This window comes from Cherax quadricarinatus, chromosome 68 (assembly GCF_038502225.1).
Source record: "Cherax quadricarinatus isolate ZL_2023a chromosome 68, ASM3850222v1, whole genome shotgun sequence".
NCBI classification, from domain to species: Eukaryota; Metazoa; Arthropoda; class Malacostraca; order Decapoda; family Parastacidae; genus Cherax; species Cherax quadricarinatus.
Window position 1 is genome coordinate 2,610,158 of NC_091359.1, and position 27,816 is coordinate 2,637,973.

General features: G+C 37.1%; 1 protein-coding gene across 4 annotated transcripts in view; it reads right to left on the bottom strand.

Moving 5' to 3' along the window:
* Nucleotides 1–770: 770 nt before the first annotated feature.
* Pect (phosphoethanolamine cytidylyltransferase) overlaps nt 771–27,816 on the bottom strand; it is a 39,208-nt gene continuing 12,162 nt past the window's right edge. For 3 of the 4 annotated variants that reach the window (XM_053789779.2, XM_053789780.2, XM_053789781.2), the window contains exons 8-10: nt 26,853–27,073; nt 2,791–10,335; nt 771–2,740 (exon numbers count right to left, since the gene is read on the bottom strand). In XM_053789779.2, the coding sequence (XP_053645754.1) occupies nt 10,218–10,335; nt 26,853–27,073 (339 nt within the window). In that variant the 3' untranslated portion in view covers nt 771–2,740; nt 2,791–10,217. Of the gene's footprint in view, nt 2,741–2,790; nt 10,336–24,644; nt 24,740–26,852; nt 27,074–27,816 lie in introns of all 4 variants that reach the window. The other variant, XM_070099598.1, reaches the window with a different exon arrangement.

Sequence of the window (27,816 nt, forward strand, 5' to 3'; positions counted from 1 at the left end):
TGATTATAATAATTGAAATAGACCTGCCCAGTATGAGCCAGTAGGCCTGCTGCAGTGTTCCTCCTTTCTTGTGAATTATTATTATTATCATAATCAAGGGGGAAGCGCTAAACCCAAACCCAGAGGATTATACAGCGCCCTTTCTTATGAAGAATTAAGACATATACAACTGGGTATGAAGACCCTTCTCGCCCCTCCCTCTATCCTTCAGCCTTCTCTTCCTCCTTCTGCCTCCATCAATTAGTATATTAGGTGTGCATTTATGGGAAAAGTGCTAAACCTGTAAGGTTCATACAGTCCTTGGGGAATGGGAGGCAGTCAGATTCAATCTGAGGTAGAGAACATAAGAATGGAGGAACACTGGTTCATACTAGGCAGGTCAATTCCTTGGATCAAGAGCCCTTCACCAGCAGCACACCACTTGCATACCTTTGCACCCCAGATGTTGCTCACTGAATATTCACACAGCAGATGTAACATAAGAGTCATCTTGTTTAAATTATTTCTGGTCTTTACTTTTTATTAATAAATGTATGATTTTGATTATAATCACTGAATTGTAGAAATATTATATTCAGGGAAAGCATTAATTAAAATATGCATGAGTTACAACAAGGGTGAAAGGAATGGTAGAAGGATATCAGTAGAAAGTGGTGGGATGCCACAGCGATGTAGCAAACTGAAATCAGAAATCAGAAGTCTGCATTAAAGATGGGACCACATTGCGTGTCAGGGCAATGGCGGGATTTGCTTAAGAAAGAAAACAGACATCTTATTCCACACCTTTATTAAGTAATATGGGGTGAAAAGATAAGCACTATCATATCATCCAAAACTTGCACATCCATCTTGGTCTTTCTGCAAAACCCTTTTACAGTCTAACATTATACTGATTTACATTATAACTGATATGATTTCTCTTCCAATTAAGAATTAAGCAGCAACATTTTTGCTGACTATAGCACCACAAGTTATTGTAATCAATGCCTATAACAAAGTCAAAACAAGGATAAGCTTTTGTCAAGATTCAACAAGGTGCTGTGCCCACACTACACAACCACATTACTGTGAATGGTGTCTTCACTGCTTATTATTTTCTTTAATATACTAGTGAAACATTTTGAACTGTTTTTGTTTCAGCCAGTGTGCTTAAACTACCAGGAAAATACACCAAGCCACTCCTTGTTCCACATATTGAAGGGCATGAGAGCTTTTAATTTTTTGATAGTGCAACTTAACTTGTGCAGCATTCTTTATACATTATACTAAACTGAATAGTGTACATCCACATATATTAAGGTTCCAATATGATAATCTGAAAAACTATGAAATGTCAGTTCAAATTTCAAGGTGATTGTGCACAGGGCAGGATTAAGGCATAGGTTTCAGCTCAAGTGCCTCCACCAGCTGGAGGGCCTCCAGGTGCTGCAGCCCAGGTGCCTCCATCAGCTGGAGGGCCACCAGGTACTGCAGCCCAGGTGCCTCCACCAGCTGGAGGGCCACCACATACTGCAGCCCAGGGACATCCACCAGCTGGAGGGCCTCCAGGTGCTGCAGCCCAGGTGCCTCCATCAGCTGGAGGGCCACCAGGTACTGCAGCCCAGGTGCCTCCACCAGCTGGAGGGCCACCAGGTACTGCTGCCCAGGGACATCCACCAGCTGGAGGGCCTCCAGGTACTGCAGCCCAAGTGCCTCCACCAGTTGGAGGGCCTCCAGGTATGGCAGCCCAGGGACCTCCACCAGCTGGAGGGCCTTCGGGTGCTGCAGCCCAGGGTCCACAAGCTGGAGAGCCTCCAGGTACTGCAGCTCTGGAGGTCCTCCACCAATTGGAGGACCTCCAGAGATTAAGTGAAAAGCATTCACAGTTACTGCTTTAAGTTGATAATTATAGCATGTTATTACATCTTGTAAAAGTTTGAATTTTAATTGTGGTTAGCCTGGTATAAATAAATTTAATACATATTTCTTTAACTTTTTTCCTTTTGAAAATATCACTGGGAGCCTCACAGTACCTGTAGCCCAGGGGACTACAAAATCTTAATCTGGCTCTGAAACCTATGCATGGACTGAGACCAATTAACCACACCTTAATTACCATGTCGTGTTCACATGAAAAATAAAATACAAGATAAACTAACAATGTTTATCATAAACAATCCAAAACTTTAAAAAGAATTCTTATACATGTAATAGTATTCTGTATATTCCAGATATTTACTGATTGTTCTTATGTAATAAGAACTTGGCTGAAGCTGTAATATTCTACTGAATAGTCTGAATTAATTTAGCACTTGGGTGCATACATAAATAAACAGTATTGTCATTTTTCATTATTTCTAAAGTTACTATTACAATAATAATATTAAATACACTTCAAAATGCTTATTAAAAATTTTGTACACATTTCACTTAATATGCCATTAATATTAAAAGCATTTGTAAGAAATTCAATTGGTAGTCTAAACTGATAAATCTCTTGGGTATCAGGAATATTCAAGGCTAAGTTTCCATCTCTGTATATTCAAGACTTTGTTAGCATAAAAGATGTTCTAAATATAAAGTACAGAAGAAAGTTTAACCTTCTGTGTTTCTCATTCCCATGAGAAGTTAACTTATGTGCAGTTCATAATATATTCACACGTACACATGAAAATAACTCACGAAATTGTAATACTGTAGCATGATTGCAAACAACCCATGGAACACAGGCAGGGAGTGAACCCATGGCTTATGCACTGACCTGGGTTCAATTATTATTATAATCAAAAAGAAGCGCTAAGCCACAAGGGCCTGGGTTCAAACCTCACCTGTTCTGTGGTTTGTTTAAATGAAAATAATATTTTTGGACTCCTTCCATGTTATTGTGCAGAAATAATCCCAAATTCTGATTTTCTAACTAATTTATTATTACTTAGCTTTTTATTGTTCCATACATTTTAACAAAGTCATGTATAAATAACAAGTGAAGAAGCAGTGTAGTCCTACATCACAATGACCTCTTCAAAAGAAGCTACAACTTTAAATGAGACACTTGTGCATGATTTAGTCATCTTTTTTCTGGAGGTGTTTTGCAAAACATTTCCAGAATAAAGATACCCATATGTTGTACAAGTGTCTCATTAATCAACTTGTTGGTTTTCTAAACCATTTATTCACAATGCTATTGCTTCTTTCTTTCTGTGAATAGTGTTTTTTCTGTCATTTATTTCAATATTATTGTGAATTTATCAAGATATTTTCCTCATAGTCCAACTGCTTCATTCAGAACTGTACTTTCCGTACATCTGGCAGTCAGCTCATGTAACACTAGCATCACCTTAAGATATAAAAATTAGTTTGACAAAATAGACAAAATTATAAATGTTTTTTATTTAACTGATTAATTTGTTTTTTTGTAAGGCTGGTACATGCCAATTTGGCTGAAGGACAGTAAGATTGTCTGATATATAAATATACAGATAGAATATATGACTGGTATTAAATTATCACCATAGCAATAAAAATGTCTTTTAATGCGGACGCTTGGCCAACTAGTTAATTGTGGCAGCCCTACATAACTACAGGCTGCTGGCTAATACCAGTTTTTATATCTGGCTGACTTAATACTGTAATAGGATCTGGGTGAGTAAATATTTTAAACATTTTATAATGTTTATAGGTGAAATTCTAATGTGGAAAAAAAAAAATCAGCATTACCATATCCCCCCATTTAAAGTCTACAAACCATAATGCTCACTGCCATAGACACAAGATAATTCGTCATCAGCGCCAGGCCCTGCTGTGTACAAACTATTCTCTCTATAAATGAAATCATGATAATGACAAAAAATTTCATTGTGCAATATACTATGTCAGAAACAAATATTGTCCTAATTGGCATATTCTTTCAACTTTAAGTAATATCTTTTCCTTCATACATGTTATTAATGATTATTTCAATAGAAGAAAAGCTAATTAACAAATATTTCCTAAAAAAATAACAGAATTATCTGATGCTGATACTATATTGTACAAGTTAACATTATTTCATTATTGTGCCAGTGAAGACTTTTTTTTCTACTCTGGGTAATAAATATTTATTACTGATTAAATTAGCTGTCCTCACACCAAGAATAAGCAAGAGATATTCAAGAAAATGAAATTGAGGAGGATCCAGCAACATGTACAGCAGTCATAGTTCTAGGATAACCAAGTGTGAAAACTACAGTATTATATTGTATATATGTCAGTAGATAGTCTAAGACTCATTACAAGTAACCAGTTCTGACCCTATCACACCACTACCAGAAAATAAACAAAAACGTTAGTGGAAACAGCAGTATTTATTGGCATCATCAAGCAGCATTTATAGTATGAATTGGGTTGATTAATCACAAAGTTTTCATTTATGCATCTGCTGAGATGAATACAAATTATTGTAGTTAAAATACAGCTTAATGACTGCCTTCTGCATTTTAAATTTGAAGCCTATACAGGTGTCACATGACCAGAGAATGCAAATTAGCAAAAACCCATTACTTCATATTTTTTTAGTGCTCGACGTCATCGTTTCCACTGCAAGTCTCAGTGTAAGTGAGATAAAGTCAAACTTGGTTCCTACAATGCCATTTATTCTATGTCTAAAACTTGATGTACAATAATTGAGCTGCAGCTCTCCGAGTTCAATGCTGCTGAGTGTTACAACAATACTGATAAGGATACAAACTTCAGACAGTATCAGACAACTTTCCATAATCATAGAAAATTTTGCAGTCCTTTAGCCAGCTGAACTAAACTACCAATATTTCAAAGAAATTATTTTGTCTGGATGTCAACAACATTGGATACTTTCTGCATAAAATTAAATACCATAAGGATTTGGCTTAACTTATAGCAAATTCATGCAAGAATAACATGGTTGGAACAATTCACAATTAACCTACAATTTGGAGAAGAATTTCAGATGTTTTCGTTTATCCTTAACCTTTAAACCTCAGTAACAGTTCAAGACAAACCACAACTCCTGCTAATCTTCAAATTCAAGGTTAACTTGTGAAACAATTCACACAAGATATATAGTACATCTGTCTAGAATATACACTGCCGGTGCCTTCAAAACATTTTTCTGTCAAGCTATTTACTACTTATTAACTAGTGTTCCAATTTTCCCAAAAGAAACAGTCTCAAAAGTTAGCTCGCTAAACATGGCATCACATTATGGTCTGAATGCACCAGTGATTTTTATAATTCTTTAATATAGCATGCTTCTTCCATCTCTTCTGGGGGATCATTCAATGTGAATTCCAAATCCAGACATTTTTAAATATACAAGTGCTAATACAGCACTCAAAGCATCTATGATTGCATTCATTGTAAGTGTACACTATTTCACTCTTTTATATACATTATAATATTCTCACCTATCAACTACAATGATAACTCTGTACAGCTAAAATGAGGAATGATAACTGTTACATACTCTTTATATTCTCACAACACTGCCACCAAGAGAAGAGAGTTTCTTAGGTAACTTGATGAAAAATCTGTATTAAAAGTCTATCAACCAGTTCAGCTACAGAAACCTTTTTATATGTGCACTTCTATTTAACACAAGAAATATTAATATTGATTATATTCATGGAAGCGCTAAACCTGTGGGGGGTCATTCAGTGCTCCTGGTTAATATGGAGATTTATAAGTTAAGATTTGTAAGGATTTTTAACCCGGAGGATTGGCCACTCAGGATAACCCATGAAAGTCAGCATATCATTGAGGACTGTCTGTCTTATTTCCACTGGGATCCTTCAGTCTTGTCCCCCCACACCAGTCAATTAACATCCAGGTACCTACTTGCTTGCTAGGTGAACAGTGACAGCAGGTGTAAGGTAACATCCCCAACATTTCTACCAGGTAAGGGATTGAACCACGGACATTCTGTGTGTGAGGCAAGAGCGCTGCCTACAGAGCCAGGAAGGACAAGACATTCAGACAAGCAAAAAGTAAGATTATCTTAGGGATCACAGTGAAAATCTGACCAAAGGCAACTAATTGCTCATCACACACATCAGGTACCAATTTGCTAATTATAATACATCACTAACCACTGCATTCTGTGCTTTTTAGAAAATACCAACAGCTTAGCAGCCTTATCTATAAATGCACTTGGCGGTGGCAAGATCAAGTCACTGCCGCTCTGAAAATGATATTTATGCAGATAATAACCAAATAAGATAGTTTGAATCAACAATATAGAATGGGAACCTAATAATCAATAGTGCAGTTTTGGTGACAGTGGTTTCATACACAATGGAAAAAGTTCATATATGAAGAAAGAATATATTACATGCCTTTAATTATAAAGCATTAAAAACAAAATATCATGAATCATTTGTTTTAAATACTATACTGTATTCTCTCAATTTTAGGAGCAAATAAAACCACATTCAGTAAATAATGTTTCAATTTTGCCTATTAAAAATTTGTTTTCAAGGTACACATGTAAAGACTAGTGCTGTAACAGTAAATTTGATGCTATTTTTTGAATTTCATGAATACAGTACAGCAATTAAATTATTTACTATTTAATTATTAAAAGATATATTGTGATCATCATTCCCACTCAACTCTTCCTTTGCAAAAATAAAATAACACTTTGAATTTATTACATTTGAGCAAATTTTCAGTACTGTATTACCATTTCATGAAGAAAAAAGTTCCCTTATGCAGAACCACTGAAGAGAAATCCTATAAAAGATTTAAGATACTGATGTTAAGACTGATACAGCATATTCCTCAGGCATACGTTGGTCCTTCTTTAGGAAGGCCTGTTATCTAGTAGATAACAAAATTTGATAGTGGGTTCTAAGACATTTACGATTTTCTTCCAATTCCATAAATACAGGCACGCCTCATTAATATGGCACTTCCTTTGCAAATAGGGCATTTTTCAATTATATTTATGATTATTATTTTTAGAGTTTGCCTTGCTCTTAAGATGGTTCTCAGCAATTTAAAAAAAAGATTTATCATTTTTACTTCATCTTTTTTTTTTAGGCTTAGTGCTATTGTGTACTTCATGATAGTGTAAACATGTTCTTAGGCTTTTATGTGCACTGGCAAGTGAAAAAGAAAGCTGTGATTCACTCTATGGGGGTGGTCTGAAACCTAACCCATCATATTCATGATGTATGCCTACACTAATGCTCGACTTTTATGCAGAATCAAATTTGCATAGGCTCTTTAATTTGAATTTCATTAAATTTCCCACACCCGTCTTCCTGGGTGCCAAATTTTGAAGGCAAATACATACATTCACTATTTAAGCCCATCCAAAATATGCTACAGTACTCACTATCCTTTATAAATTAAGGTGCTCATTAGGTTACTTAACAAATACATATTCCATATATATAGCTGATTTCCTGGAAGAGAATACTTTAACAAATTTTGTCAGTTTTACTGAATACTTAATAAGGTCAAGATGAATTAAGGCAGCAACAATTTTTGATGGAACATTAATCACTTTGAAAACATGCACAAATTATATCTTATACTGTACAGCATCACTGAATTTGTTTTATTAATATATCTCTTCATGGGGTCCTCCTTTTGCAAACCAGTATTATCTTTACTCGTATAAAAAATATGTTTGCTTTGTTATCAGGTTGTGTCTTGCTCATCAGGAAAGAGGACAAGGGCCGTCTGACAGGTCTTTATTGGATGACAACCCATTCAGCGTCTCCTTGCCTATAAAAATAATGTTTTACGCTCCATTTAAAAAACAAAGGGCCACCACATAGAAGCATCTCAAGGTGGTTTTTGGCATCAAGTAACCTCACTTGCTTTAGGCATGCTAGCTGCACACATTATAGATAAAACTTGTAATAAGAGAACTTGCTAGAAAATTTTTCAATTATCTGTCTTATGATCTCTTGAAGGATGGCAATTAAAAATGAGTAGATTTTAAATTAATTCTTAGTCAAAAGTAAATCAGTGATATGCACATACGTAGTGTATAAATAATCACTACATGATCACAAGTAATTGTATAATGTATTAACATTTGTGAGGCCCCATGTTCTGGTTTATTAACATATATGTACCTGTATATTACATCTGGAAATATGCTACAACTGATAGTACAGCTGCAGTGTTCATTACAATATAGGGTGTTTAAGGAATCAGTCTTTATAAAGCACTATGCTGTATGACTCGTGTGGGTTTGGTGCTTGTTAAAAAAACAAACAATGGTTGTAAAGATTAGTTTTAAAATTACTTCCATGTATAGTGTTTTTGTATACCAAAAGCAAACAAGTACTCATTTTCATATAAATAGTCACACAAATAGGTCACAATCCTCAAATGAACTTTCACACTGAATAAAAAACAAATATATGCAGTAAGGTACAGTGAATAACTTTCAATAACTTGTCATAGTTATCAACACAAGTATCAAAGTGGATGTGTATTAAATGTTATTTTAAGGAATTATATACACCAAAAACTACTGTATTTTTCTAGCTACTGTAGTGATTTACTTAAAGTTAAACCATGAGGAACTGATTTGCTTTATATATTTTAAATTTCTGAACAATAATTTATATTTTTTGAATACTAATTACATAAAACATGCAATGAGACATGATGTAAAACTAAAAATCTCTGCAAGACTACTCATTACACTGAGAAATTTGAACAATGGAGCACAGTAATTGAAGATAATTCCACCGCCACAGTGCGCAATGAGTGTATTCGTTGTGTATTGTTCAGTGATTCATTTTTTGAACATTCATCCACACACTCAAAATAAAAACCTCAAGTAAAACTCTACTATTTCCTCTGGATGCAAAAGATTAAAATTTATCGGTTGTTTTAGACACAAGATTTATTTTAATAGACAAGTGCATCCCAATAGCTGAATTCTCCATCTAACTACGTGCTACTATTTCACAGTACTTGCAATTACTCTGAAACTACACTTGTTTAACCTAAGAGTTTCCCATAACACAAAACTTGCCTAACATCACTTGCACACAGTTAAAATAATATTATAAGAAATACCTATTTTCATTATACTGTAGTTTGGTCACATCAAACATATTCAATAAATTAAGAAGTATGAGCACATGTAATACAATATGTAAAACTTGCTCAACTTTCAAAATAAAGGAAAACCTTCAAGAAAAAAAAGCCCCATCTTGTTCTGACTAGCTTCATATACACTATATTTAAAACTTCAAGTTAATAATGGAAAATTAACAATCATTTCATTCCTTTTCCATTTATTCACTATGATAAAATATAGGAAGAATAATCTTTGCCACTTTCCAAATCCTAAGTCAGTATACTGAACTCACTGTTAAGTGTATCCTTCATTCTCTAGCAATCTCCAGCTTGGGAATAAAACTCAATGAATAAAATTAATCACTGTAAAAGTTTCAATGGGAGCACTGGTAGATTACAGCTTCATTGAAGTTGGATGTAAAATAAAAATAGAACTTCAACATTGTCAATGAACCTAAAACATCTACAGATAATGGATGAATTTATTGCCAAAATGACTAGACCAACTTTGTTCCTTAATGTAGAAAATTATGTTTCTCCTTCCCCTAAACCACAGAATATACACCACACAATTTTCCGTATTGTATTTTGCTTTGGCTTCTAGAGTTCCAAAATTTTGTTCACAACCACTGATGTTACCCTAGGCTACCTTTCAATGCATGTACGTGGAAAAAATAGGTTTCCCTGTCAAGATTCATTACATTTTTAAATTGTACCTGTAGAATCAATATAAACTCTTGTTAAAAACATTTACATTATTTATACTATTTATATATAATTAATGTTTTACAAAATGTGTGTATTTGTTCTATAAAATTTATACATTCTGTATAGTACTATATTTCATTCTTCAACAAGTGGTCATAAAGTTTTACAAGACAAGTTAGGACAGACTGTGGTCATGGTTTCAGTCAACAACCACTAACCATACACCTAATCATTATAACATTGATGGTCTTGTCTCTTCTCATTATGATAAATAAATCCCAGTAAAAACCTGAATTGAAATGTGTTCATTTTTTTGGTTAGTATACCATGACCACGGAACACCAAGACTTATAAGAAAAAGGCCCACTAAGTATGATAAATATAAAATGTACAAAATATTTCTTATAACAAACATGAGAAAATTATAATATAATGCATGAGCCAGCTTTCATATTACGGACGAATGGTCACTCTCCTTTTATCTGGCCGATGTCTGTGTGGCCCTCAGCTTTGGCTTTCATGTATGCAGCAAAAGCAGCCTTCTCCTTTTTCTCTTTTAGCTTATTTCGCACTTCATACTCCAACCTGTAAGAAACTACAAACCTCAGACCAATTTTTACTACAAAATATACAGTATGTATATGCAATAATCATGAACAAGCAACACAAGATGCAAAATAAACTCCCCCAGTGGCTATTTTGCATGCTTGTACATATATGTACATGGCCTCTCCTCACTTAACGACAGGGTTATATTCCTAAGAGTAGGTCGGTAAGTGAATTGGTCATTAAACGAGGAGCATACTATACTGGTAGTGGGTTTATGACAACCATCTTTACATATTTTTTTAATGTCACCTTTGCACCATTTATAACATTTCTGGCATATTTTTAAATGTTTATACAGTAGTTTACTGCATGGTGTAATAAACAAAATAGAGGAAATCAGCTCTTATTTTTATTATTTATTATCACACTGGCCGATTCCCACCAAGGCAGGGTGGCCCGAAAAAGAAAAACTTTCACCATCATTCACTCCATCACTGTCTTGCCAGAAGGGTGCTTTACACTACAGTTTTTAAACTGCAACATTAACACCCCTCCTTCAGAGTGCAGGCACTGTACTTCCCATCTCCAGGACTCAAGTCCGGCCTGCCGGTTTCCCTGAACCCCTTCATAAATGTTACTTTGCTCACACTCCAACAGCACGTCAAGTATTAAAAACCATTTGTCTCCATTCACTCCTATCAAACACGCTCACGCATGCCTGCTGGAAGTCCAAGCCCCTCGCACACAAAACCTCCTTTACCCCCTCCCTCCAACCTTTCCTAGGCCGACCCCTACCCCGCCTTCCTTCCACTACAGACTGATACACTCTTGAAGTTATTCTGTTTCGCTCCATTCTCTCCACATGTCCGAACCACCTCAACAACCCTTCCTCAGCCCTCTGGACAACAGTTTTGGTAATCCCGCACCTCCTCCTACCTTCCAAACTACGAATTCTCTGCATTATATTCACACCACACATTGCTCTCAGACATGACATCTCCACTGCCTCCAGCCTTCTCCTCGCTGCAACATTCATCACCCATGCTTCACACCCATATAAGAGCGTTGGTAAAACTATACTCTCATACATTCCCCTCTTTGCCTCCAAGGACAAAGTTCTTTGTCTCCACAGACTCCTAAGTGCACCACTCACCCTTTTCCCCTCATCAATTCTATGATTCACCTCATCTTTCATAGACCCATCCGCTGACATGTCCACTCCCAAATATCTGAATACATTCACCTCCTCCATACTCTCTCCCTCCAATCTGATATCCAATCTTTCATCACCTAATCTTTTTGTTATCCTCATAACCTTACTCTTTCCTGTATTCACTTTCAATTTTCTTCTTTTGCACACCCTACCAAATTCATCCACCAATCTCTGCAACTTCTCTTCAGAATCTCCCAAGAGCACAGTGTCATCAGCAAAGAGCAACTGTGACAACTCCCACTCTATGTGTGATTCTTTATCTTTTAACTCCACGCCTCTTGCCAAGACCCTCGCATTTACTTCTCTTACAACCCCATCTATAAATATATTAAACAACCACGGTGACATCACACATCCTTGTCTAAGGCCTACTTTTACTGGGAAAAAATTTCCCTCTTTCCTACATACTCTAACTTGAGCCTCACTATCCTCGTAAAAACTCTTCACTGCTTTCAGTAACCTACCTCCTACACCATACACCTGCAACATCTGCCACATTGCCCCCCTATCCACCCTGTCATACGCCTTTTCCAAATCCATAAATGCCACAAAGACCTCTTTAGCCTTATCTAAATACTGTTCACTTATATGTTTCACTGTAAACACCTGGTCCACACACCCCCTACCTTTCCTAAAGCCTCCTTGTTCATCTGCTATCCTATTCTCCGTCTTACTCTTAATTCTTTCAATAATAACTCTACCATACACTTTGCCAGGTATACTCAACAGACTTATCCCCCTATAATTTTTGCACTCTCTTTTATCCCCTTTGCCTTTATACAAAGGAACTATGCATGCTCTCTGCCAATCCCTAGGTACCTTACCCTCTTCCATACATTTATTAAATAATTGCACCAACCACTCCAAAATTATATCCCCACCTGCTTTTAACATTTCTATCTTTATCCCATCAATCCCGGCTGCCTTACCCCCTTTCATTTTACCTACTGCCTCACGAACTTCCCCCACACTCACAACTGGCTCTTCCTCACTCCTACAAGATGTTGTTCCTCCTTGCCCTATACACGAAATCACAGCTTCCCTATCTTCATCAACATTTAACAATTCCTCAAAATATTCCCTCCATCTTCCCAATACCTCTAACTCTCCATTTAATAACTCTCCTCTCCTATTTTTAACTGACAAATCCATTTGTTCTCTAGGCTTTCTTAACTTGTTAATCTCACTCCAAAACTTTTTCTTATTTTCAACAAAATTTATTGATAACATCTCACCCACTCTCTCATTTGCTCTCTTTTTACATTGCTTCACCACTCTCTTAACCTCTCTCTTTTTCTCCATATACTCTTCCCTCCTTGCATCACTTCTACTTTGTAAAAACTTCTCATATGCTAACTTTTTCTCCCTTACTATTCTCTTCACATCATCATTCCACCAATCGCTCCTCTTCCCTCCCGCACCCACTTTCCTGTAACCACAAACTTCTGCTGAACACTCTAACACTACATTTTTAAACCTACTCCATACCTCTTCGACCCCATTGCCTATGCTCTCATTAGCCCATCTCTCCTCCAATAGCTGTTTATATCTTAACCTAACTGCCTCCTCTTTTAGTTTATAAACCTTCACCTCTCTCTTCCCTGATGCTTCTATTCTCCTTGTATCCCATCTACCTTTTACTCTCAGTGTAGCTACAACTAGAAAGTGATCTGATATATCTGTGGCCCCTCTATAAACATCTACATCCTGAAGTCTACTCAACAGTCTTTTATCTACCAATACATAATCCAACAAACTACTGTCATTTCGCCCTACATCATATCTTGTATACTTATTTATCCTCTTTTTCTTAAAATATGTATTACCTATAACTAAACCCCTTTCTATACAAAGTTCAATCAAAGGGCTCCCATTATCATTTACACCTGGCACCCCAAACTTACCTACCACACCCTCTCTAAAAGTTTCTCCTACTTTAGCATTCAGGTCCCCTACCACAATTACTCTCTCACTTGGTTCAAAGGCTCCTATACATTCACTTAACATCTCCCAAAATCTCTCTCTCCTCTGCATTCCTCTCTTCTCCAGGTGCATACACGCTAATTATGACCCACTTCTCGCATCCAACCTTTACTTTAATCCACATAATTCTTGCATTTACACATTCATATTCTCTTTTCTCCTTCCATAACTGATCATTCAACATTACTGCTACCCCTTCCTTTGCTCTAACTCTCTCAGATACTTCAGATTTAATCCCATTTATTTCCCCCCACCGAAACTCCCCCACCCCTTTCAGCTTTGTTTCGCTTAGGGCCAGGACATCCAACTTCTTTTCATTCATAACATCAGCAATCATCTGTTTCTTGTCATCCGCACTACATCCACGCACATTTAAGCATCCCAGTTTTATAAAGTTTTTCTTCTTCTCTTTTTTAGTAAATGTCTACAGGAGAAGGGGTTACTAGCCCATTGCTCCCGGCATTTTAGTCGCCTCATACGACACGCATGGCTTACGGAGGAAAGATTCTTTTCCACTTCCCCATGGACAATAGAAGAAAAAAAGAGGAACAAGAGCTATTTAGAAAAAGGAGAAAAACCTAGATGTATGTATATATATATGCATGTGCGTGTCTGTGAAGTGTGACCAAAGTGTAAGTAGGAGTAGCAAGATATCCCTGTTATCTAGCGTGTTTATGAGACAGAAAAAGAAACCAGCAATCCTACCATCATGCAAAACAGTTACAGGTTTCTGTTTCACAGTCATCTGGCAGGACGGTAGTACTTCCCTGGGTGGTTGCTGTCTACCAACCTACTACCAATCAGCTCTTATATACATTATTTAGTTGGAGAGCTGGTCATAAGTCTGAGTTGTCAGTAAACGAGTATGTCGCTAAGTGAGGAGAGGCTGTATGTATATTTTTTAACACTGGCCGTCTCCCATCAAGGCAGGGTGAGCCAAAAAAGAAGAAATGAAAGTTTTTCTTCTTTTTATATTTAGTAATTTATACAGGAGAAGGGGTTAGTAGTCCCTTGCTCCTGGCAATTTAGTCGCCTCTTATGACATATATGGCTTACTGAGGAAGGATTCCTCTCCACTTCTTCATGGAGATATGTGTACATATATATAATGTATATTTGTATATGTATATATTATTTTTTATTTTTTATTATCACACCGGCCGATTCCCACCAAGGCAGGGTGGCCCGAAAAAGAAAAACTTTCACCATCATTCACTCCATCACTGTCTTGCCAGAAGGGTGCTTTACACTACAGTTTTTAAACTGCAACATTAACACCCCTCCTTCAGAGTGGGGAGTTTTGAATCAAGTGTGAGAGTAATGGTGGTTGGGGATTTTAATGCTAAAGTGGGTAAAAATGTTATGGAGGGAGTAGTAGGTAAATTTGGGGTGCCAGGGGTAAATGTAAATGGGGAGCCTTTAATTGAGCTATGTGTAGAAAGAAATTTGGTAATAAGTAATACATATTTTATGAAAAAGAGGATAAATAAATATACAAGGTATGATGTAGCACGTAATGAAAGTAGTTTATTAGATTATGTATTGGTGGATAAAAGGTTGATGGGTAGGCTCCAGGATGTACATGTTTATAGAGGGGCAACTGATATATCGGATCATTATTTAGTTGTAGCTACAGTTAGAGTAAGAGGTAGATGGGAAAAGAGGAAGGTGGCAACAACAAGTAAGAGGGAGGTGAAAGTGTATAAACTAAGGGAGGAGGAAGTTCGGGTGAGATATAAGCGACTATTGGCAGAAAGGTGGGCTAGTGCAAAGATGAGTAGTGGGGGGGTTGAAGAGGGTTGGAATAGTTTTAAAAATGCAGTATTAGAATGTGGGGCAGAAGTTTGTGGTTATAGGAGGGTGGGGGCAGGAGGAAAGAGGAGTGATTGGTGGAATGATGAAGTAAAGGGTGTGATAAAAGAGAAAAAGGTAGCTTATGAGAGGTTTTTACAAAGCAGAAGTGTTATAAGAAGAGCAGAGTATATGGAGAGTAAAAGAAAGGTAAAGAGAGTGGTGAGAGAGTGCAAAAGGAGAGCAGATGATAGAGTGGGAGAGGCACTGTCAAGAAATTTTAATGAAAATAAGAAAAAATTTTGGAGTGAGTTAAACAAGTTAAGAAAGCCTAGGGAAAATATGGATTTGTCAGTTAAAAACAGAGTAGGGGAGTTAGTAGATGGGGAGATGGAGGTATTGGGTAGATGGCGAGAATATTTTGAGGAACTTTTAAATGTTAAGGAAGAAACAGAGGCAGTAATTTCATGCACTGGTCAGGGAGGTATACCATCTTTTAGGAGTGAAGAAGAGCAGAATGTAAGTGTGGGGGAGGTACGTGAGGCATTACGTAAAATGAAAGGGGGTAAAGCAGCTGGAACTGATGGGATCATGACAGAAATGTTAAAAGCAGGGGGGGATATAGTGTTGGAGTGGTTGGTACTTTTGTTTAATAAATGTATGAAAGAGGGGAAGGTACCTAGGGATTGGCAGAGAGCATGTATAGTCCCTTTATATAAAGGGAAAGGGGACAAAAGAGACTGTAAAAATTATAGAGGAATAAGCTTACTGAGTATACCAGGAAAAGTGTACGGTAGGGTTATAATTGAAAGAATTAGAGGTAAGACAGAATGTAGGATTGCGGATGAGCAAGGAGGTTTTAGAGTGGGTAGGGGATGTGTAGATCAGGTGTTTACATTGAAGCATATATGTGAACAGTATTTAGATAAAGATAGGGAAGTTTTTATTGCATTTATGGATTTAGAAAAGGCATATGATAGAGTGGATAGAGGAGCAATGTGGCAGATGTTGCAAGTATATGGAATAGGTGGTAAGTTATTAAATGCTGTAAAGAGTTTTTATGAGGATAGTGAGGCTCAGGTTAGGGTGTGTAGAAGAGAGGGAGACTACTTCCCGGTAAAAGTAGGTCTTAGACAGGGATGTGTAATGTCACCATGGTTGTTTAATATATTTATAGATGGGGTTGTAAAGGAAGTAAATGCTAGGGTGTTTGGGAGAGGGGTGGGATTAAATTATGGGGAATCAAATTCAAAATGGGAATTGACACAGTTACTTTTTGCTGATGATACTGTGCTTATGGGAGATTCTAAAGAAAAATTGCAAAGGTTAGTGGATGAGTTTGGGAATGTGTGTAAAGGTAGAAAGTTGAAAGTGAACATAGAAAAGAGTAAGGTGATGAGGGTGTCAAATGATTTAGATAAAGAAAAATTGGATATCAAATTGGGGAGGAGGAGTATGGAAGAAGTGAATGTTTTCAGATACTTGGGAGTTGACGTGTCGGCGGATGGATTTATGAAGGATGAGGTTAATCATAGAATTGATGAGGGAAAAAAGGTGAGTGGTGCGTTGAGGTATATGTGGAGTCAAAAAACGTTATCTATGGAGGCAAAGAAGGGAATGTATGAAAGTATAGTAGTACCAACACTCTTATATGGGTGTGAAGCTTGGGTGGTAAATGCAGCAGCGAGGAGACGGTTGGAGGCAGCGGAGATGTCCTGTTTAAGGGCAATGTGTGGTGTAAATATTATGCAGAAAATTCGGAGTGTGGAAATTAGGAGAAGGTGTGGAGTTAATAAAAGTATTAGTCAGAGGGCAGAAGAGGGGTTGTTGAGGTGGTTTGGTCATTTAGAGAGAATGGATCACAGTAGAATGACATGGAAAGCATATAAATCTATAGGGGAAGGAAGGCGGGGTAGGGGTCGTCCTCGAAAGGGTTGGAGAGAGGGGGTAAAGGAGGTTTTGTGGGTAAGGGGCTTGGACTTCCAGCAAGCGTGCATGAGCGTGTTAGATAGGAGTGAATGGAGACGAATGGTACTTGGGACCTGACGATCTGTTGGAGTGTGAGCAGGGTAATATTTAGTGAAGGGATTCAGGGAAACCGGTTATTTTCATATAGTCGGACTTGAGTCCTGGAAATGGGAAGTACAATGCCTGCACTTTAAAGGAGGGGTTTGGGATATTGGCAGTTTGGAGGGATATGTTGTGTATCTTTATATGTTTATGCTTCTAGACTGTTGTATTCTGAGCACCTCTGCAAAAACAGTGATAATGTGCGAGTGTGGTGAAAGTGTTGAATGATGATGAAAGTATTTTCTTTTTGGGGATTTTCTTTCTTTTTTGGGTCACCCTGCCTCGGTGGGAGACGGCCGACTTGTTGAAAAAAAAAAAAAAAAAAAAAAAAAAAAAAAAAAAAAAATATATATATATATATGTATGTATATACATATATATTTATATGTATATAGTTTATGTATGTACAGGTACAATACAGATTTACCGCAACAGAGTCCGGCACCTGTTTCAGTCAGGACAAAATTACAAGACTACGTTTTTTTACCAAAATAGTTTCCCCGGCAGTCACAGGTTGTGTTGTATGTAGCATATACTCGCTTATATTATTTACACTGCAGTTGTTGGTGGTGATCCTTTGATTCTATGTAATTCTTACCATATTTTGCTAACAATTAATTCTAGCTATGGCTAGTACTTAGCACTGCGAGTGATAGTACTGTAACATTCTTTGTAAATACAGTAATAAATAAACCCGTTTCATTTATGCTAATGTTTAATTAAGTTTCCAGCAGACCATGGTAGATCAGAGGTGTATTGTTTAAGTGATGCCATAAACATGGGAACAATGCTGTTGCAATTTTTTTAACTGTAGTGTAGGCATGGCTCTTCTGGCAAGACAGTGATACAGCCGATGTATTAATAAAAAAATAATCTTTAACCCTTTGACTGTCGCAACCCCCAATCCTGAGGTGTCTCCTGGTGTCGCAAAATTTAAAAAAAAAAAAAATTTTTCTTATGAAATGATAGAGAATCTTTACCCGATTGTAATGACACCAAAAAAACTAAATTTGATGGAAAACTGACGGAATTATGTTCTCGCGAAGTTAGCGACCTCAGCGCTCTTTACAAATCGGCGATTTCGCCCACTTTGAGCCCTATTTTCGGCTAATTCCATTGTTCCAGTCGCCCAAACTCATAGCTATTTCTTTAGAACTCCATTTTTTCTATCGATTGAGTACAAGAAACTGCCCATTTACTGATTTCAACTACCTACTAATGTGGTCAGAAATTTGCAATTTGGCCAATTTCACAAAAACTAAAAAATATGACAATTGCAAAATAAGGTCCAGAAAGAACAATGCAGACATTCCTGGCTCTAAAATAACATATTCTTTGTTCATCAGTCATGTCTCCAGGCCCCTCTGATATTACTCTTGCTTTCTATTTTGAATTTTTATTCAAACAAAAAATAGAAGACTTACTATTATGCAGACTACTGCAATACTATAATAATTGTATAAATAACATCAACCCATTCATGACTGCATATAAGAATGGCTAGTTGGACATTTATTGGACAATGGCATCATTTGTTTACTTTTGAACATCGGCAAAAATCAAACATTTCCCCTACTTTGAGCTCCATTTCTAGGTTCTTTTTATAGTAAAATCAATCAAAATCACCTCTATTTCTACAATATGTTTTCCATTCTATCAAATGAGACCAAGAAAACGAGAATACAACCATAAATACTATACGAAAATAGACCACAAAGTCGGCATTTTAATTAAAAAAAACGGTCGGAGTTTTTTTTTCTCATTATGCACTGCGTGCTCCAGGATTTTTTTTATATGGTGCACACTGACCACACAGACCCATTCTCTCACATGTGGGCCTACCAGCTTTCTCCTGCTTGATTTGAAGCCGCTAGAATTTATGAGTATGAGTGGCTCGTACGTTGGTTTGCGTGCAGCCAGCAGCAACAGCCTGGTTGATCAGGCGCTGATCCACCAGGCGGCCTGGTCACAGACCGGGCCGCGGGGGCGTTGACCCCCGAAACTCTCTCCAGGTAAACTCCAGGTAATACGTCAAACACGGTACCTCGTAAGACGTATATATACAGCCGCGACAGTCAAAGGGTTAATCAAGATGGAAGGACATTCAACGGCCCTATGGTGATTGTGGACAGGTCTTATGGGCTATAATCTACCATTTACTACCATATTTGTAATACTAATGGGCTTATCTTTGTTTTCTTTTTCTTAAAATATTCACTTAGGGTCGTCAGCTAGTTGGTGCCTGCCTTTCCTGGCTGGGCTGTGTTGCCAAACAAGATGGTGTACTTGGAGCTTAAAAGCATTTCAATGTCCTTATTTGAAATGCTCCTGAAGAAGCATTGTTTTTGCAGTGCAAAAGATGCCTTGAGCAACGTCATCCTTTCCCCCCAACCTGTGGCTGCCTGGCATTGTCGAGTGCTTGTTTGCGATTATTGCACACGCACATATATATATACATATACATACATAAATTATAAAACATTCAAAATACAACATAACCATCCCAAAGCTTGAACATTAATGGAAAATCTTCAAGAAAACTCCATACTTGAAGCATATGGCATGCCTCAAAAGATTCACATAAAAATAAGGATAAGAAAGAAAACCAACATTGAGAATGCACTATTTGCTGTACATATTAGATCTCAATGTATCAATACACGTGATAATATACATACAGTATTATAAACTTGATAATGCCAGGCAAACCCTGATGATTGTTGTCCCACTGTTTATATCATAGTAATCTGCCTGACTCATCAGTTAAAGTTTTACAAATCTGTCTCATGACTCTGGTTTCATGAGGTGAAAACATCTCCCACACAATTCTCCCTAATTTTTTGGAAATATTAACTGAAAGTGATTGCTACATGGTGCAGCAAGTGTTTAATGTACCATTAAGTAGAGAAACTGAACTTGTTTTAGAATTGCTGAGGTAAAACATGTTTTCTGTATGGAAATTAGGATGGTACCCACATAGCCATGAGAAAAATTGTTGACAGCAACATATTTTCAAGAGTGCATCAGTTGCTGCCACATATATATTTCTCATCTCATGCCAAGACATTCAGTATTCTGCTAGAAAAACTGAAGGCATTGGTCACACACAGCAACACATAACCAGTGTGCCCAGATCACAGGTGCCCTGTGGCCTGGTGGCAAAAGCTCTCACTTCACACGGTGAGGGTCCGGGTTTGATTCCCAGCAAAGGGCTGGAAACATTGGATATGCTTCCTTACACCAGTTGTCTATGTTCACCCATCCGTAAAATGGGCACCTGGGTGTTAGTTGACTGGTGTGGATGGCATCCTGGGACAGAACTGACCTAATTTGCCCCGAAATGCTCTGCATAACAAGCGGCTTTCTATATATAGTAGTATGTCATTGATGTCAGCTAGGCCTGTATACCTTGTACATGTTGTGTACGAATGGTATATAATACCGACAAGATGAGATTAAGACACATGTGCAACATCTGGGTATCTTTATTGTAGACGTTTCGCCATCCAGTGGCTTTATCAATACAAATTCTAGGACATAACTTGAAGACAGTAGAACTATGTACAGAAGATGAGGTAATCAGTCCCTCAACCTAGGAGTAGGTGCGAAGAGCACCATAGTCGTGGAGATTCTCCACGACTATGGTGGTGACTAGCTCTAATACGTTAATGCTGCTGTGCCACAAACTTGTCACTGCTAAAGGCACTCCCCCTTCTCATATTTCTTCCAGTGCATAAGAAACAATAATAATAATAATAATAATATAATAATATCTTTATTTACTACAAGTACATGTACAAGGTGAGATTAAGACACATGTGCAACATCTGGGTATCTTTATTGTAGACGTTTCGCCATCCAGTGGCTTTATCAATACAAATTCTAGGACATAACTTGAAGACAGTAGAACTATGTACAGAAGATGAGGTAATCAGTCCCTCAACCTAGGAGTAGGTGCGAAGAGCACCATAGTCGTGGAGATTCTCCACGACTATGGTGCTCTTCGCACCTACTCCAAGGTTGAGGGACTGATTACCTCATCTTCTGTACATAGTTCTACTGTCTTCAAGTTATGTCCTAGAATTTGTATTGATAAAGCCACTGGATGGCGAAACGTCTACAATAAAGATACCCAGATGTTGCACATGTGTCTTAATCTCACCTTGTACATGTACTTGTAGTAAATAAAGATATTATTATATTATTATTATTATTATTATTGTTTCTTATGCACTGGAAGAAATATGAGAAGGGGGAGTCCCTTTAGCAGTGACAAGTTTGTGGCACAGCAGCATTAACGTATTAGAGCTAGTCACCATTTCCTCTCGTGCCAAGACATGCAGCAATTCTCTTCTGCCAGATACTGGGAGAAGATGCTAAATGTATTTAACACTGGACTGTTTCCTTTTGAGTGATAGAGAGTTAAAGAAGGCCAATGCCAAACCTGACTGCTCATCACCACCATTCCCTCGTGGTTCCTTATAAATTCAAGATATGCAGAACAGTGGTGTCGTAAGGGGGGGTGGGCCACCCTGGGTGACACCATTTAGGGGGGGGTGACACCATAGAGCCTCTAAAGAAGGTGACACTAATGTGCAAAACAGTGCTGCAGCAATATGAGAGAAAAATCCTTCATTTCTATATAGCCTATTGTATGATTACAGAGTACATATAAGCCTATACAGGGAAAATCATTGATTTTGATGATGTGATAGATGATTTTGCAGGACTGAAGGCAAAGAAATGTAAGATCAGATTCACTGAGATGTTACCTGTACTCAAGGCCAAATCGGAACTAGTGTTTCTCTGATATTTCAATGTTTTTCTTTATTTTTCAATTTTTTTTTTTTTTTGCATTGTTGAAGATGAATAAATGTAGGATCTGTTGCCTGTACTCAAAGTGGTATTTAAGTTTATGTTTTCTCAATATTACTACGATTATTTATTTTATCATTAATAAAGTTGAGAAGTATTCTCCTATTTGGTTTATGGCCCTTAAATGTTCTCATTGCTAAACATTAGTCACTGGTCATGCAGTAGTGACGTAACTGGAGTTTACTCCCCCCATCCCTCCCCACCCTTGGATTTCATGGGGGTGACACCAAAGATGCCACCCTGGGTGACACCAAAGATTCCCCCCTGGGTGACACCAAAGATTCCCCCCCAGGTGACACCAACCCTAGCAATGCTACTGATGCAGAATGCTGACCTACAAGTGCTAACTGTTATTTATTAAATGCTTTTTGTACTACTGTATATTTTTCAGTAAACTAAGGGTAGAATATTTTTCTTTTATAAAAGTCTACCTCCTACCCTAACTTACATTTAATATACTCGCCAAAATGAGTCATTGAAAGAAAGTTGGCATATAATAAAATAAGAAATAATCTCAAGTCCTTTTAAGCATACAACAATGTATGTAAGACATAAAATGAATATGAATGCCACAGTAAGAGCATGAAGAGAGTAAAGTCATACCCGATACATGAAATGGACAACAGACACCTTAAATAATCAGGTCACATTAATGTTCACAAAAGAAAATTGCAAAACTATTCCAATTTCAGAGGGGATACTTGATGCAAGTTCTGAAAATTGAGGATGTACCTATTGTAAATGAAATAGTCAAGAACACATGCAGTATAATATTAGCAAATATAGGGACCAAGGCACCAGAGAATCTAGTCAAAAATTACAAAAACGGCAATTGACAAATAATGTATCCCAGTACGACAGCTATTCAGAAAATCTCTTGAGCAAGAAGTGTGCCACAAGCCTAGAAATCTACCAAATCACCACCATCTTTAAGAAAGGATGTAGAAACAGATCAGAAAACTAAAAGTCAATTATAGCACTTGAATTTTCTTTTACGGCCACCCTGTCTTGGTGGGAAGTGGCCAATGCATTATTAAAATAAATAAAATAAAATAATTTTCCATATATTAAAGCTCCTCGATAGCATTTAATTTCAAGCAATTGGCAACCAATCTAATAAAAACCTTACAGTACTGAACTATGGAAAACAAATTTTGCCTAACAAACTTCCTAACATTTATTATACAGGTAACTAACTACAATGACCAAGAACTTCCCGCTAGTGTGCTGTACATGGACTTTTCAATAACTTTCGATAAAGAGGCATATGAAAGGCTGGCCCAGAATATCCAAGCTCACAAGATCACTGGCAAAATTCTGGAATGGATAAAACAATGGCAGGGACACAAAGCCTGAGCGAGTAGAATGTTACTCTAAAATATTAGGAGTGAAGTGCAACAAGTACTTATACTAAGAACATTAATGAAGATGAGAAAATATCATCATTAAATCTGGAAAGGATTCAGAGCCGTGAAAAAAATAATAAAGGGAGCATTACATCAATGCAAAATGACCTGTCACCAACTTCATAAATGGTCGAGTGGCAATTGTTCTCCAATGTAAAGCAATCCAAGATTGGTATATGAAAATAAACAATGTTCACAATCTACATTCATCAGTTTAGCTACAATATTAAGAGCACTGTCTAAGTACCAATACATAAAAAAAAAGTTGTGAAAAAGAATGAATGATACTATAATTCCTACACTCTGAAAGATGGGTAAGGATGTTGTGATTCAAATGTGTCATTGGAAATGTGATTTCTGCACACTTGACAAAACAGCTAATGAGGGAGTGATGGTGAATGTTTCCTACTTTAGGTCACCCTGCTTTAGTTGGAGATGGCCAAGGAAGTAAAAAAAAAAATCACAAAACTATCATTTACTAATACGTATACAGTCTTTGTATGCCTTGATTAGGTACTACATGAAAGCACCAAGACCACAAAGAATAAAAGCTCACAATACTGTGACTGGAGCAATACACAAATAACCTGCACACAGGAGAAAGACACTTATGGCGACTTTTCAGCCCAACTTGAACCATCAACTAGTCACACTCGTTAATGGTCCAAGTCAGACCAAAATGTTATCATGAGTTTCTTTATCTTATGTGAAGGTTACTTGTGTACCAAGAACACACCCACAAAAATACTACTGTATATCACTAGGAAAAAAGAAAAGCTCAATCAAGAGCAACACAAGTTCTTAGATAAGTCAGCTCATAGGCAACTCTTTAGTTGAGGCATGACAGACTTGATCAAGAGATGCTTAGGATACTAATGATGGATAATAAAAACCCCAAACACTTCCAGAAGTCCAAAGTGACACACAAAATGGACAACTTCAAGCTTGCCAAATAACAGGGAAAAAATAATAATCACCCATAGAGAAATAAACACATGGAAGTATACCTGCCAGAGCTGCCGAAGCCAAAACTGCTACAGTTCAAGTTTCACTTGGCAATACTGATCAGGAAACTTGAGAGCCTGCACATGCCTTGGGCTTCCTGTAATTCCCAGCACCACCAAAGATGGTGACCAGCAGGTAAATACAGGTATACTAAATATCTGTACAATCATATGGTATGGAAAGAGCCTAAATGCATGTGAATAAATTGTCCTGAAGAAAGCTATGTGGGCTCATAGATGGTTCTAATGTACACTGAATGGGAACACTCCAACAATCAAAGGTCTTGGAAACAGCCTTGTTTCCACATCATCTGACTTAAAAAAAATAGTTTAAAGTAATTTTTATTTTTATATTTGACTTGCATGAAAGAAAGGGTTTTACAGACAAGTCCCAATTTTAATTACCTAAACTCGCTCTTTGCCTTCTTTCTCTTACACCAGAAGACAATGACAAGAAAGAGGCAGATACAACATATTAACCTTTTATAGATGGAAGAAAGGTTATGAAATAAATGACAGAAAAACATAAGTTTTGGTTAAGACAAGCATTTGCAAGAACTTGGAGTGGATTCAAACACAAGAAATTAGCAAATTCTGTTTACCTCTCTTGCTGTGTATTAAAAAAATTGTCAAGATAAATGTATATTGCATTAACCCTTTGAGGGTTTTGGTCGTACTAGTACGTCTTACGCGTAGGGGTTTTTGACGTACTAGTACTACTCATAAATTCTAGCGGCCTCAAATCTAGTGAGAGAAAGCTGGTAGGCCTACATATGAAAGAATGGGTCTATGTGGTCAGTGTGCACAGTCTAAAAAAAATCCTGCAGCACACAGTGCATAATGAGAAAAAAAAAACTTTGACCATTTTTTTGGAATAAATCAGCGACTTTGCAGTGTATTTTCGTATGGTATTTATTGTTGTATTCTAGTTTTCTTGGTCTCATTTTATAGAATGGAAGACATATTACAGAAATTGAGATGATTTTGACTGGTTTTACAATGAAAGGTGCCTTGAAATTGAGCTCAAAGTAGCAGAAATGTTCGATTTTTACCAAACTTCAAAAGTAAACAAATCATGCCAAGCGTGCAATACACGTCAACTGGTGAGTCTAATATTCTTTCACAAGTGCACCAATAATATTTATACCATTTTTTACACTAATGCAGTAGTCTGCATAACAGTAAATCTTATATTTTTTGTGAGAATAAAAATTCAAAGTGGAAAGCAAAAGAATATAAGAGGGGCCTTGAGACGTGACTAATGACTAGAGGAAATGTCATTTTAGTGCCAGGAATGTCTTTCTTGTTTATTCTGGACCCTATTCGGAAATTGGCATCTTTTGAAATTTGTGTGAAATTGGCAAAATTGCTAAATTCTGACCACTGTATTGGATAGTTGAATTTCATAAATGGGTGGTTTCTTGCACCCATTCGATAGAAAAAATGGAGTTCTAGCGAAATATTCATGTATTTTGTCGACTAGTACAGCGAAATTGGCCGAAAATGGGGCTCAAAGTGGGCAAAATCGCCGATGCGTAAACATCGCCGAGACCGCTAACTTTGCGAGAGCATAATTCCGTAAGTTTTCTATCAAATTTCAAACTTTTGGTGTCTTTATGATCGGGAAAAGATTCTCTATCTTTTCATAAGAGAAAATAATTTTTTTTTTTTTAAATTTGGCCGACCCTGAGAACGAGTTTCGGAGAGGGCCTGTCGACCCTCAAAGGGTTAAGTAGTTTGTTGTCTGGTAAAACTTAAATTTCTGAGGTTGTTAACAGAATATGACTGCTCCTCAACTGGAATATGTACTGATGAACATAAGAGAGTGACCAAATGGAAACTAAAGCACATAACTTTACTAAAATTTGCAATATTATTAGCATAATTTCTATATAAAAAATGCATCATATCACTATCTTTTTTCCACTTTTCTGTGGCATGAAAGACCAATGTTTCTCCAGTTGACCAAGACAGAATGTATTCACACAGATACACACTCACACAACAAGCACACATACATTTATAAACACGAAAGCACACACACAACAAAAAAACAAACAGAAAAACACACACACACAAAAACATACACACAAAAACCACACCGAAACAACACAAAAAACAAACAAAAAACAAGCACACTCAAAATACACACCCATACAAAATATTAAAAGCTAAACAAATAATGAGAAACATGCTGACTTTGTGTCTTACCTGTGTTCAATGATCCTCTCCACAATTCTCTGGGTGGTCATGTCATTTCCAGAATCCAGCAGCTTAAATTTGCTCCTCCTCTTGGGCTCGGCATATGGATCCGAGCCATCAGCATCTGGCATGATCTCAGACAATCCATGACACACCAAATTCACTTTTAATTGGTCCATCAAATCCGCTGTTACAGAATATGGAGCTCCTATTACAACTTCGCTCACATACTGAAACAGCATGCAACTGTTAGTATTATTATTTTTACAGTCAGAACTTAACACTAAACCTTCAACGGTTAGTAACAAAAGCCAAATGCTTTTACAGAAAATATATAGCAGTAGGAATAAAATTAAATGAATACAAAAAGTACATAATTTGACAGGACCAATTAAAGGAGAGAATAAAAATAAGTGGGATTTGTCACAGTTGCTCTTTGCTGATGACACTGTGCTTTTGGGAGATTCTGAAGAGAAGTTACAGAGGTTGGTGGATGAGTTTTGTAGAGTATGTAAAAGAAGGAAATTAAAAGTGAATATAGGAAAGAGTAAGGCGATGAGGATAACAAAAAAATCTAGGCAATGAAAGATTAGATATTAGATTGGAGGGAGAGAGTATGGAGGAGGTGAATGTAGTCAGATATTTGGGAGTGGATGTGTCAGCAAATGGGTCTATGAGAGATGAGGTAAATCATAGAACTGATAAGGGAAAACAAGTGAGTGGTGCACTGAGGAGTCTGTGTAGACAGAGAGAGGAATGTATGAGAGTATAGTATACCAATGCTCTTCTATAGATGTGAAGCATGGTTTGTAAATGCTGTAGCGAGGACGAGGCTGGAGGCAGTGGAGATGTCATGTCTAAGGGCAATGTGTGGTGTAAATATTATGCAGAGAATTCGTAGTGTGAAAATTAGGAGGAGGTGTGGAGTTACTAAAAGTATTAGTCAAGAGGGCTGAAGAGGGGTTGTTGAGGT